Here is a 12,928-nt window from a genome sequence, read left to right on the forward strand (position 1 = left end):
CAGTCGTGTCTGACTCTTAGCGACCCCATGGACTGCAGCCTACCAGGCTCCTCCGTCCATGGGATTCTCCAGGCAAGAGTACTGGAGTGGGGTGCCAGGCCAAGTAAGACTTAGGTGTTACTGTATTTTAATTATTTGTATGAGAGAAGAGTGAAGAAGTTGGCTTAAAGCTCAACATTCAGAAAACTAAGATCATGGCATCTGGTTCCATCACTTCATGGCAAATAGATGAGGAAACAGTGGAAACAGTGGCTGACTTTATTTTTTTGGGCTCCAAAATCACTGCAGATGGTGCCTGCAGCCATGAAATTAAAAGACGTTTACTCCTCGGTAGGAAAGTTATGACCAACCTAGACAGCATGTTAAAAAGCAGAGATATTACTTTGCCAGCAAAGGTCCCTGTGGTCAAGGCTATGGTTTTTTCCAGTAGTCATGTATGGAGGTGAGAGTTGGACTACAAAGAAAGCTGAACGCCCCGAAAAATTGATGCTTTTGAACTGTGGTGTTGGAGAAGACTCTTGAGAGTCCCTTGGACTGCAAGGAGATCCAACCAGTTCATCCTAAAGCAGATCAGTCCTGAGTGTTCATTGGAAGGATTGATGTTTAAGCTGAAACGCCAATACTTTGGCCACCTGATGCCAAGAGCTGACTCATTTGAAAAGACCCTGATGCTGGGACGGATTGGGGGCAGGAGGAGAAGGTGACGACAGAGGATGAGATGGTTGGATGGCATCACCGACTCAATGGAGATGAGTTTGAGTAAACTCCAGGAGTTGGTGATGGACAGGGAGGCCTGGCGTTCTGTGGTCCATGGGGTCGCGAAGAGTCGGACACGACTGAGCGACGGAACTGAACTGATACTAACGGTAGTGTCATTTATTCCCCTGCTTGCGATGTGCCAGCAGAGCACTTTGCATACATTATCTCATCAACTCTCACAACATCCTGTGAAATGGGTGTTATTACGTCTATGCATAAGACGGAAAGGAGGCTCAGTCACACGGCTGAATGTCACACATTTCCCAATGTCACACGGCTAGAAAGCTAGCCCAGATCGGAATAGTTTTTTAAGAGTTCTAGATTTTACTCTGCTGAACCCTTCTTGAGGTCAAGGGTCATGTTTTTTATTTTTCTGTGCCCAGACCAAAGTCTTAGGAGCCGCCTAGTCAACATCACGGAGAAGGCGACGGCACCCCACTCTAGTACTCTTGCCTGGAGAATCCCATGGACGGAGGAGCCCGGTGGGCTGCAGTCCATGGGGTCGCTCAGAGTCGGACAGGACTGAGCGACTTCACCTTCACTTTTCACTTTCATGCACTGGAGAAAGAAATGGCAACCCACTCCAGTATTCTTGCCTGGAGAATCCCAGGGACGGGGGAGCCTGGTGGGCTGCCGTCTATGGGGTCGCACAGAGTCGGACACGACTGAAGCAACTTAGCAGCAGTCAACATCAGTTGAATCCTTTCTCCAACCGAAAGCCCGTGGTGACGTCACTGAGAAACCTCCCGGCCGGAAGGCGACGCTCTACGCATCTCAGCTCAGCGCGGCCGGCTGCGGGCGCCTAGCTTCCCCAGTCCTTGCAGCCAATCCCTGCGCTCCGAGGGAGCCGGAGCCAGTGGGCGGGTCCCGGGGCTAGGCCCCGCGGGCCGCTGGGAGAGGCGGTGTCTGGGCTCCAGGAGCTCGGCTGGAGGGCGGGGTCCGGACGGTGGTGTGCGGACTTTCGCGCAGGTGAGCACGCGTCCCGGCAGGCGGTCCCTCTTCCGGAGCTGCTGCTGGGCCGCCCGTAGCTGTGGTGACGCCTCGTGGCCTTGACCTCTGAGTTAGGGGAGGGGTAATGCCTAGCTTTGGCTCTGGCCCTGACGAGGCCTGAGAAGAAGAGATGGCCCCTCTCTCATCCCCGGGCTCGGCGTGAGCGTCTGAGCGCCCTGCGAACACTTAGCGGTCAGGGCTTCTCGGTCTTAGGCACGTGGGTGAGGACGGACCCGACGAGGTCAGACAGGTGGGACAGGGGCCGGGCCCGGGCAACCCAGAGAAGGGCGAAGGGCAGACCCTTGGACCCTGACCTCCTTGCGCTCTCATCCCTGGACCGGTCTCAGTGAAGGTCAGGGTTGATTTTTCCACCCAGTCTGGTCTCCTTTGCCCTTGTTAACGGTTTTCAAATCTCCTGACTGCAGTTTCTCATCTCACTGGGCCTCCAGGACCCCCGGCACAAGGGCAGGTTTCCCCTGCTACCCGTTTGACCTTTTCTTGCTCAGACTTCCTCCGTGCGGGGCTGGAAATAGGCCTAGCGGTATTTGCCAGACACTTTGGCCTCTCGTTTTGACCTCTTAGGGATGACTTGTTAGAGTATCTAGAGTATCTAGAACATGCTGTGTTCCTGCCGCCTTTTAAGGGCGGGTGGTTGAATGACTGCAGTGGTTTTACACAAGCCAGTTGCTCATTCATTCAACAGACTTCCTCAGCATTTAATGCCGGACGGAGGGGGAAGGTTGGGAGATGGATAGGCCACACTGGGAACGCACAAACCTCTGCCTTGCCCTTTTGGACCGCAAAGTGTTTTGAGAAATGCGCACAAATGGGATAGGCCAGCCCAATGTGCGACACAGACAAAGTGGTTCTAAATGTTGACTAAATGAATAGATTAAGTTATTTGGGGATGATTAGAATGTGAACCACAGAGGGAGACCTTGGGCTGCATATGAGAGAGAAAAACATGGTGGACTCATGCTTCATATATTTTAAGACAAATTGGTGACCTGTGCTGAGAGTTGCTGTTGAGGGAAAGTGTTTACTCACAGAGGACTTGCTTACAAGATAGGAAAGAAAATGAAGACGTATTAGGTTTGAGATTCTTCAAGGGTGACTTATCATTTCACAAATCTCAGAGTGTATCACAAATCTCAGAGTTTTCAAAAAGAGAAGCTCTTCTAGGTAATGAAGTGCCAAGTTGATGGGGAAGAACTACAGGAAGCTCTCTTCAAGACCAGGATTTGGACAGAAGCCAGTCCATGGGGTCACAAAGAGGCGGACAGGACTGCGTGGAGCGAACTGTGTGCTCACACACACACCTATTTGCAGGGTGTTCTTTCCAGTTGAAGGAACATAGGTGTTGAAGATGGAGAGGCCTGGGTTCCAATTAGTGGCTTTGTCATTTCTGGTGATCTTGGGCCAGTTAAGGTTATGTTCCTGAGCCTTTGTGGCCTTCAACAACAATCTGGACTAGTAATGCCTTCCTCATAGAGGCGATCTTCCCCTGTGAAGGTCAGGTGACGACCGCTGTGTGAATTGTCTGGCATAGTGCCTGGTGCTAAGACAGGGACTCAGCGCAACCTCAGAGCTGCTCTGGCAGTTTTTCCCCCAGTGATGGTCCGTTACAATCTTGGGTCCACAAAATGCTGGGATTCCTCCAAAGAGAACTGGAACCAAGGAGAGAGGGAGAGAGTCATCTGAGCTTTGGTGAGGCAGACCAGAGACAGCCGAGCTGGGGAAACACCTACAGGGGTACAAAAGGAGTGATATTTCAGGTGAGACTTTTGGGCACGTGGCTTAATCCTCTGGTAATGCCATCTATCACAGAGTGGCCGTGTGTTTTAGAGAAGATGGAATATATAGAGCGCTCACCCCAAGCTTTGGCACTTGGTGCACAATAAATAAACATGATTATCACTATCATGATAATTGTGCGGCGTCCTCGATAATTGTTAATAATAATCATTTGAGACTGAACGGCCATTAGAGTGACCCACTCTGTGTGTTTTTACATTCTTCTGGTGTTGTCTTCATTTCTGGAAACTCTAGGGCCATGGCTTGTACAGTGTTGTGTTTTGTTTTATGGAAAAAAAAAGTGAAAGTGTTAGTCACTCAGTAGTGTCTGACTCTTTGTAACTCCATGGACTGTAGCCTGCTAGGGTCCTCTGTCCATGGACTTCTTCATGCAAGAATACTGGAGTGGGTTGCCATTTCCTTCTCCAGGGGATCTTCCTGGCCCAGGGATCGAACCCACGTCTCCTGCATTGGCAGGCAGATTCTTTATCAACTGCTATTTATTTGGCTGTGTGCTGCCTCAGTTGTGGCAAGCAGAATCTCTAGTTGGTGGCATTTGAACTCTTAGTTGCCGCCTGTGGGATCTAGTTCCCTGACCAGGAAGCGTACCCAGGCCCCATCCACTGGGAGCGTGGAGTCTTAACCACTGGATCACCAGGGAAGTTCTGTACAGTGGCTTTTTCTTTTTTTAAAAAAGCATAGAATTTTCACTTTCAAGTTCTAGTGTGTCCAGAGAATGTATAATGGGTTGGTGATATTTTTAAGAGATTATTATGTAAATATGAGGATATGGCTTTGGTTGAAGAGAGTGTATTTTGAAAGGGGTTTGGCCAGCAGATTTGTAGAGGTTCGTCTAGTCAGGAAAGTCAGGTTCAGAATAGGAAAAAACCGTTATCTCTTTACCTAAAATCCAGACTGGTTGGGTAATGGATTTGGCTGCCTAAACATGCTCCTCCTTCTTTACGTGGGTCAAAGGACAAGAGACTCACTGTGGGATTGTGTGCGGTGGGGAAGGGTGGCTAGCTCTGCTGATGGAGAAACTGTATAGAGCAAAGGAAGGCTCTTACCGACTCTTGAAATGTTGGCAGACTGTGCAGGGAGGACCTGGGGTCACCGGCAGGCTTGAAGCTTTATTAGGTAAGGCTCAGAAGGTCTCTTGTGGGGAACACTGCCATACATGGTTGCGTAACTGTCAAAGAGTGTAGTCCATAAAATAGACTCTCACCCTCTTCCCTAACAGTGGGATCTTCTGACCTTGCCTAGATTGTTTCAGGGACCCCACTGTTGCATAAAGCGGGGTGCCCTCTTGCGTTGCTCTGCACGGGGTGGATGCTCAGTACGTCGTGCCAGGCCGCCTGGTAAGCGGAGCACCGCGGTGGGTTATCCGTGCCTGGTGGGGAGGGCGCTCCTCTCCCTAATGGCCTTGTGCTCTCCTGCAGATGCCATGTGGCCTGTGCTTTGGACCGTGGTGCGCACCTATGCTCCGTATGTCACCTTTCCCGTGGCCTTCGTGGTCGGGGCTGTGGGCTACCACCTGGAATGGTTCATCAGGGGGAAGGAGCCACAGCCTGTGGAGGAGGAGAAGAGCATCTCAGAGCGCCGGGAGGACCGCAAGCTGGATGAGCTGCTAGGCAAGGACCACACCCAGGTGGTGAGCCTTAAGGACAAGCTGGAATTTGCTCCTAAAGCCGTCCTGAACAGAAACCGCCCGGAGAAGAACTAATGGAGGACCCAGGGCCCTCTGGGGCCTTCCGCAGGCCATGGCTGGGCCTGCCACCATGTCAACGCAGCCCCAGAACCCACGTCTGATTTGCTTTATTGCTGCTTCTGGCCCCTCCCACCCCCCACAGCCACACACATACTGGCTGCTCTGCTGTGGCGAGGCAGACGCACTGGAAGCGGAGGGGCCAGTGAAGAGGAAGGCCTGGGAGGGTTCCGGCCTGAAGGTCCTGAAGGTTGGCCACGACTGCTGGGGCTTCTGCACTGCTGGGTGCACCACTGGGGGCAGAGTTACGAAACGAACACTGGCTGTCAGTCCCGGGGGGAGGCAGTTTGGCCTCAAGTGGGAGTGGCTGGGATTGGGGTGGTGGGGTACCTCATGCCTAGTTCCGGTTTGCACTGTCAAGAGTTGACAGATCTACCTGGCTCTCTTAACTAGCTTGCCCTGCCCTTTGTGCTCATTCTCCCTGAAATCCTGTCCTGGCAGCTCAGGGAGGGGATTCCCCTGGGAAGGAACGCCGTTTTCTGTTCTTGGGAGCCCAGACTGTTCGCCTCGGGGCAGGTGAAGTAGCTTGAAAACAGTCACCATCTTTCACCCCCGCTCCCCATTACTGTGTAGTGCAAAACTTGATTAAAGTGGCGTCTGAGAACCATTTTGATCTATCTTCCAGGTGGTGTTTGGGGTCTCCTTAGGAGTTATGTAAGTGCAGACATCTCCAGGTAGGATAACATTGGCCTTTAACTAAGGACTTCAGGGCCCTGGAGCCTTGTTTTACTAGTGTGATTGCATTGGATCCTGGAGACGGTGAGTCCTAGAGGCACAGGTTCCCATGGGCCTTTTTATCGTGATAACAAGAGGCTTATAGACTTTCAAAGTCTAAATTAGAGTAGACTAGGGAGCTTGACAATTAACATCAAATTTTCCAACTTCATACTCATATGCACACATAAAAAGTAGAATATATACATAATATTTGGTAGGGGGTTTGAAAAATGGTTACCCACACTCCGAGGTCTCTAGTACAGATAAAAAGGTAACATTTTGATATTTTCACTAATTCTTGGCCTAGTTGATTTTAGTTACTTACCATTACTGAACATGTAATTTTATATTCTCTTTTTACATAGTATTTCATATCAGAATCACTTTTCCATCTTATCACATGGTCTTCATAATCCTAATTTTTTTCAGTTGCCCATCAAGTGGGACTATAGCTTAGTTTGTTTTTTAACTGTTTCCTGGACATTTGGGTTGTTTCTGATTGTTCACTCAGAAATACTGCCAAGAGTGTCTTATATGAGACTTTTCCTGCATTTTGGAATACAGGAAATGGGTGGGAACAGTAAATGGCGTTCTGGATGAAGTGGAATGATTAATTTAAGGGTCTTAATGCATAATAACTGAACGTCTGTCCTGAAGCGCAGTTGGAGCTTATACTAAATGCTGCCACTAAGGACGTTGCCAGTGAGGTTGGAGAGGGTGAGAGCAGAGAGCAGACCTGTTGCCTCATGAAGTCAGTTGACCTTCACCCTGAGTGAGCAAAGGCAAGTAGTGTGTTTGATGAAGAATGAACTACCTTAAAAGGGGGAGGGCGTTTGCCCTGCTTCTTACCTCAGGATTGAGGCCTGATGGTGTTACCAGGTGGGTGAAGGTAGAACTGAACAGGCGAGCTTCTGGCTGTGGCGTGGGGGGACCGGGGGATACAAAGGATGCTCGCCAGAGAAGGAGGGGCAAGTCAAGTCAGTGGCTTCCCCCTCAGTGGCCGAAGCCTGGTGGGAATGTTGAGGTGAACTGCTGCTGTTTCTCAGGGAGTAAATTTGGTGGGGAACGTGGGGTAGCAGCATCTGCTACTGATGAGGTTTCTGGTTCTGAAAGGATGTGCTGGGATCAGTTTGGTTATGGGCTGGGGCTGACGCGGGCCTCATCAGCGCGCCACTGCTGCCCCCCTGTGGCAGTCTCGAGTGCCACCAAGCCTGGGATCCCTTCACGGGAGCAGCACTCAGGCCCACAGGGGTCAGTGAGGTGTCTTAAATGACAGGCGCTGGAAAGCACGGGCCTGCCTGAAGGGGGCAGTGGCTGTGCAGCTTCTTCCAGTTTGTGCTTTTGGCCAGAGATAGCAGATTTTTATCTTTTTTTTTTTTCCCCTAAAAAGATACTAGAAATTCAGATTTTTGTGATTTTTTTTTTTTGGCATGGAAACTTCTGATTTTCAAATGTTGACAGTTTATTTTTTAAAACAATTCTAAGTATGCTCACATACCCATAGGGTTAATTTGACCTGGCGGCTGCCAGTTTGCCACCTGTCAAGCTGCCCCTCGCGTTCTAATGAAATCTGAGAGAGGACCTTTAAGGACAACTGTGGCAAACATGAGATCCCTCGAAACACTTCTGGGCATCTTGCACATACGTAGTTTAATATCAGCCTAAGCAAAACATCGGACAACAGAAACCATAACAGAAGTAACACCAAAAACATTTTCCCACGGATGAGGACGTTTCTGGGTTTCCAGATGTTTTAGAATAACCCTGCCAGCCCTGCCGGCCCTCCTCCCAGTGCCTGGCAGAGGAAGCCCTGTCCTTGGAAATCCGAGTTGCTCCCTTCTTCTAGTCTCACTTTGTGCCCCCTTTAAGTAATTTCATTTCGGAGGGCTTGCTCTCACTGAATTTCTGCTGTAGCAAGTCTATCAATATTCCCAGCTGGCTGTTGTTTCCCACAGGCTGGCTGAGCTCTCCTGCTGCTGTGGGGCCCTGAGATAGCGCCTGCTTTCTTGCCTCTGCTCAGGTAATGTTAGGCAGCAGGGTGGTGTTTTTTTTTTTGATGTGGACCATTTTTAAAGTCATTTTTGGAATGTGTTACAATATTACTTCTGTTTTACTTGTTTTTTTGCCCATGAGGCATGTGGGATCTTAGCACCTGACCAGGGATCGAACCCACTCCTCCTACGTTGGAAGGGGAAGTCTTAACCACTAGACTACTAGGGAAGTCCCAAGCAGCAGGCTTTCCGTGGATTTGGCAAAGGTCGGCCAGACTTGCTGGGACCAACCAGGGCACAGCCTGGTTTTCTCCCACACTTTCTGATTCCCTGAAACATACTGGTAGCAGATGTCCCTGGGGTTTGCCTCCCCACCCCGGTAATAGTGGTGGCTTTGTTGCTATTTAGTCACTGGTTATGTCTGACTCTGCGGCTCCGTGAATTGTATCCTGCCAGGCTCCTTTGTCCGTGGGATTTTTCAGGCAAGGATGTTGTGAGTGGGTAGCCATTTCCTTCTTCAGGTGGTCTTCCCAACCCAGGGCTCGAACCTGCGCTTCCTGCAGTGGCAGGCGGCTTCTTTACTGCTGGGCCACCAGGGGAGCCCAGTGCTGGCCTTGGAGCAGCATTGCCCTGTCTGAGCATGTCAGGGCTCACTGCTCTGCCCTCAGGGGCCTGGTGTCTGGTGCTTTTCCACTCCCTCTCTTGCCTTTCCTGTGCCTGTTGCTGTGTTAGTGCAAGTCAGCTGGGCAGCTGCCAGGACAAGCCAGCCGGGGGCCCTCTGACCCTTGTCAGCTTGCCAGGGCCCAGGCTGATGAGGCTGTCAGCTGAGCGAAGCACCGTGAGATTAGACTCCCCAGAGTCACTTGGGAACCGGGCAGTGAAAACGAAGAGGCTTGCTCGTGTCTTATCTTACTTTTCCTTTTCCCCTCTGGCACGGGTCTCTGGGCACTTGTAGAATGGTGAACCAGGGCTGTGTGGCACAGTGAAAATAAAGTGGATCCTGAGTTCGGCAGATGTGTGATACTGCCTCAACTGCTAACTGAGTGATGTAGCCTTTCTCAACTTCAGGTGTCAGTTTTCTGGTAAACAGGAATAAGAATACCTATTTTTGCTGGGTTATTGCAAAGCTAAGATATCATATGTAAAGTTCTTAGCAGAGCCCATGGCAGTAGGTAGGTGCTCAGTAAATGTTGGCTGCTTTAGTTTTTTCGCAAGAAAAAGAGTTCCGTGTATCCTTGTGGTCCTGGTGAGCTGCGATCAGGAGGAGAGAGCAAGCAACTGTGGCTGGGAGAGTGATCCTGCGACCCACCCTCATAGGTCTGCTGGTCCAGAGCTTCTTGGGGAGTGTTTCACAGGAGGGACTGCCTTATCCCAGAACCAGGCTGCCTAGGGAAGTGCAGGCTTCGACCTGTGTTGCCAAGTAGTAGTCATATGGGTGCTGTCTCAAGGTCAGAGACGAGCAGTGGGGAGCAAGGTGTGGGGGAGCACCCGAGAGTGTTGCCCTCAGGATGGCTGGAACAGGGAGCCTTGGACCTGGAGGCACGAGAGCGGTGCGACCTCCACCCCGGCTGGCCTTGGAAGGATGGGGATACCGCTGTCCTCCCTGTTGTGTAAAAAGAGTGAGAAGCCAGCTTAGAGCTTCAGAAACACGCAAGTGCTGTTGTATCCCGGTAAAGTCCCCCTTTTATCGAATTGGGACGGCAGCCAGTCTGATAATGGAATAGACAGACATAAATGCTCCTCTGTGCTTTTCCTGAACAGTCTCTCCAAAGTCTGCTAAGGAGAAGTCACGGGGAATCAGCTTTAAGAGTAAAGAGGCGTTATTAATAATTAGTATGTGTCGTTTTGCTTCCTGTCCCATGGGTACCTTGATGTACTTCAGTCAGTTCAGTCGCTCCGTTGTATTCGACTCTTTGCAACCCCATGGACCGCAGCACACCAGGCCTCCCTGTCCCTCACCAACTCCCGGAGTTCACTCAAGCTCATGTCCATTGAGTTGGTGATGCCATCCAGCTATCTCATCGTCTGTATGTACGTAAAAGCTGTTTATTCCTTTTGAGTTAAGTTTGTTAACTTTAGTTATCTGTTTATCAAATCCTTCTTAGTGCAGATATAAGCCTTGGCTTTGTTTTTTGTTTAAAAATTCCAAATGGGTCCTCCACATATTTTTGATATTTTTAAACATGTTTACTGGAGTCCCAGAAAGGGCAGTTCTTTTCTCTGGAAGAGTCAAGTCCTTCGTGTCCTTAGGCCTGTATCCACTGCCCCTGTTCCACTTCCAGCCCCGGCTCCACTGTCCATTTCTGTCTGGTTCCGGGCCTGAGCTGCTTAGCGCAGCGGGAGGATTGTATGTGACCATGTGGCCTGGCCGTCCCCTTGTATGGTTTCAGAGGCAACCTTCAAGGTGACTTCTTTTATTTTTTTATATAAACCAGCCTCCTCAGCCCATCCCTGCATCCCTCTTGACCCTTGCTGCTTGCTTTCTGCCTCCACCACTACAGTGCTGAAGCCAGTTTGGCTAAAAGCCTTTGTGATTGCAAGTCTGGTGTCCATTCCTAGCCATACTGACGCTTTGCAGTGTCCGGCACGCGTCGTGGAATTCTGTCTCAATACCACCACCTCCGTTTCCTTTCCCGGCTGTCTCTTCTGCCATTGCCGCCTCCTGTGCTCCTAAGTATGAGTGTTCCTCCAGCTTCATCCATGTTTGTTTTCTTGTCGGACAGCTTCAGCCTCACCTGTGCCTTCAGCCACCTGCTGATCTACCTTGAAGACTCCCAGATGTCTGTCTCGAGTTGTGAGTTTCACCCCCCAGGCTCCAGATCATTCTCCGAAACAGCTCACTATGTATCTCTGTGTCTTGATTTTTGTGATGGTTCAAGGTGTTGACGTGGGTTTGCAGCTTAACTGTGTAATCTAGTCGTGTGACCAGGGAAGTCACTTCAGCTTTCCTAAGCAGCCTCGGTACAGTGGGGATGAAGATGGAGTGTTTGTGAAACACCAGCGCAGTGTTCAGCGTAGATTCTGTCTCCTTTCTCCTGTTGCTCAGCTGGGTTCTGACCCTCCCGCCCCATCCCGTCCCCACCCACCTGGCGGGTGGGGAAGAAGAGAAACATGGCAGTTTCTCTCCTTCTTCTGTTTTCTCCATCTCGCTTCCCTGCCCTCATCACCTCTGGCCTAAACGTTTGGTCTCTTCCTGAAAATTCTTCCCATTCCTACCAGCATTTTCTCTCTCAAACACATCTCTGATGAGGTCACTCCTCAAAGACCTCCATGGCTTCTCTCACCTGAGCCCCATGTGCGCCACGCACGTCCTTTCGCCGTCTTGCCCCCGCCTCCCTCGCACCATCCCCAGGACAGTCTGGCTTGTGCCACCTCCTGACTGTGCTGTGCCCATCTGGATCCTGAGGCCTCTGTCTGCGCTGCGCAGCGGGCCTCCTGGGCTGCCTGGTGAATTCTGATCTACTCCAGGACGGCCCAGGAGTTTGAGCAGAGACTGCCTCTCCGGCCTGGGGTCCGCTCTCCTCCCGCGGCATTTACAAAGGGCATTGGGTTGGTTGTGTGTCTGTTCCCCTAGACTGTGAGTTCCTTGAGGGCAGGGACGAAGCCTTGCACAGAGCCATTTCCAATAAATGTTGAATGACTTCAGAGGTCCCTGAGTGTGATTCTGGGACGGAGCACGTCCTGGGGCTGGGTGTGGAGACGAGCCTCTTGGGAAGACGGAGCGAGGGTCCCAGATGTCTGTCTCTAGTTGTGAATTCCCCCCATCCCCAGCCACTGCCCCTGGCCCCCCAGGTGTGTGCTCTGTGCTGCCTGGCAGTCTTGAGCTCATGGCAGCCGTGTTTCCTATGGCTTTGCCGTGCTGAGGCTGGTAATGTGCTAAAACGGGTGAACGCACTGGCTGAATTTTCCCGGGGGAAGTGGGGCTTGGACAGAGGGCGGGCTTTCCCCACTGGGTAGGACCTGGACCAGCCTAGCCCATGATGAATTTGACCTTGATGACTCTGTAGAGGGGAACAATGTCCTCAGGAAAGCATTCAGGAAACCCTTCGTGTAGTGGTGATCAGAGTCGTGCAGCAGCTCAGCAGGGTGGATGGGAGCCCTCCAAGGCGCCCGCGGGGCCCTGGGTCAGAGCCTGGGGAACTGTAATGCCTTTACCAGCTGGAGCTCGCTCTCAGCCTCTGTGGACCCCTGGGTTGACTCCGAGCAACACAGATGCTGGGAAGGCGTGGGAACGCCCGTGAGCCTGAGGGTACCACTGCTTCTGGAGCGTCTGTGCGTGTGCTCTCTCTCTCTTCCCCTTCATGCCTCCCCTCTGGCTGTGGCCTGGAAGGGAAGGGTGGGTTCATAGGTGAGTTGGAAGCCTTGGAAACAAGAGAAGGAACAGGCTTTGGTGTCCTCAATTTTTTTTTTCCTTAATTAATCATTTTACTTTATTTTTTGGCCACACTGCGCACCATGGGGAATCTTAGGTTTCTCTCTCTTTCTTTTTTTTTCTTTTACTATGTGGCACGGCTTGCAGGATCTTAGTTCCCTGACCAGGGATCGAACCCGCACCACAGGAGTGAGAGAGCCAAGTCCTAACCACTGGACCTCCAGGGAACTCCCGGGGTGTCCTCATTTTATCAAGGAGCTGGCCTGGGACGTCTGGTGTTTATCTGAAGCCCTCCTTGTTTGCCCCTCCTCCCCAAGGAGCACAAATAGAGAGGAGAGGAGTCCCGGTTCTGCTTCTGGTCACTCGGGGGATCAGGCCCAGAACGGGAAGCAGCTCACCCGAGATAACACTGGGAATTCTTGGCAAGGCCGGGCTTGCGGCCACCCCACCACCCCTCCCCTTCCCGGTTTGCTTCTCGTCATCACAGCAAACTGGGGTCCACTGGTCTGCCCACTGGTTGACCTGACCAAGGGAAACACC

At 51.4% G+C, this 12,928-nt stretch overlaps 1 protein-coding gene across 2 annotated transcripts; it reads left to right on the forward strand.

Annotated features, from left to right (window-relative positions):
- Nucleotides 1-1,634: 1,634 nt before the first annotated feature.
- SMIM12 (small integral membrane protein 12) lies at nt 1,635-5,915 on the forward strand. Of its 2 annotated transcripts, none has more exons than XM_059883645.1 (2): nt 1,635-1,999; nt 4,983-5,915. In XM_059883645.1, exon 2 carries the CDS (start codon nt 4,988-4,990, stop codon nt 5,264-5,266), a length of 279 nt encoding a protein of 92 aa, XP_059739628.1. In that variant the 5' UTR covers nt 1,635-1,999; nt 4,983-4,987; the 3' UTR covers nt 5,267-5,915. The 2 variants fall into 2 exon arrangements, with proteins under 2 accessions (XP_059739628.1, NP_001092420.1); NM_001098950.1 differs by having other exon boundaries at nt 1,654-1,728.
- The last annotated feature ends 7,013 nt before the right edge of the window (nt 5,916-12,928 follow it).

The sequence above is a fragment of the Bos taurus genome, chromosome 3, assembly GCF_002263795.3.
Source record: "Bos taurus isolate L1 Dominette 01449 registration number 42190680 breed Hereford chromosome 3, ARS-UCD2.0, whole genome shotgun sequence".
NCBI classification, from domain to species: Eukaryota; Metazoa; Chordata; class Mammalia; order Artiodactyla; family Bovidae; genus Bos; species Bos taurus.

Excerpts from the sequence above, each read along its gene's own strand:
- SMIM12 (XM_059883645.1), top strand. The coding sequence starts at position 4,988 with ATGTGGCCTGTGCTTTGGACCGTGGTGCGCACCTATGCTCCGTATGTC.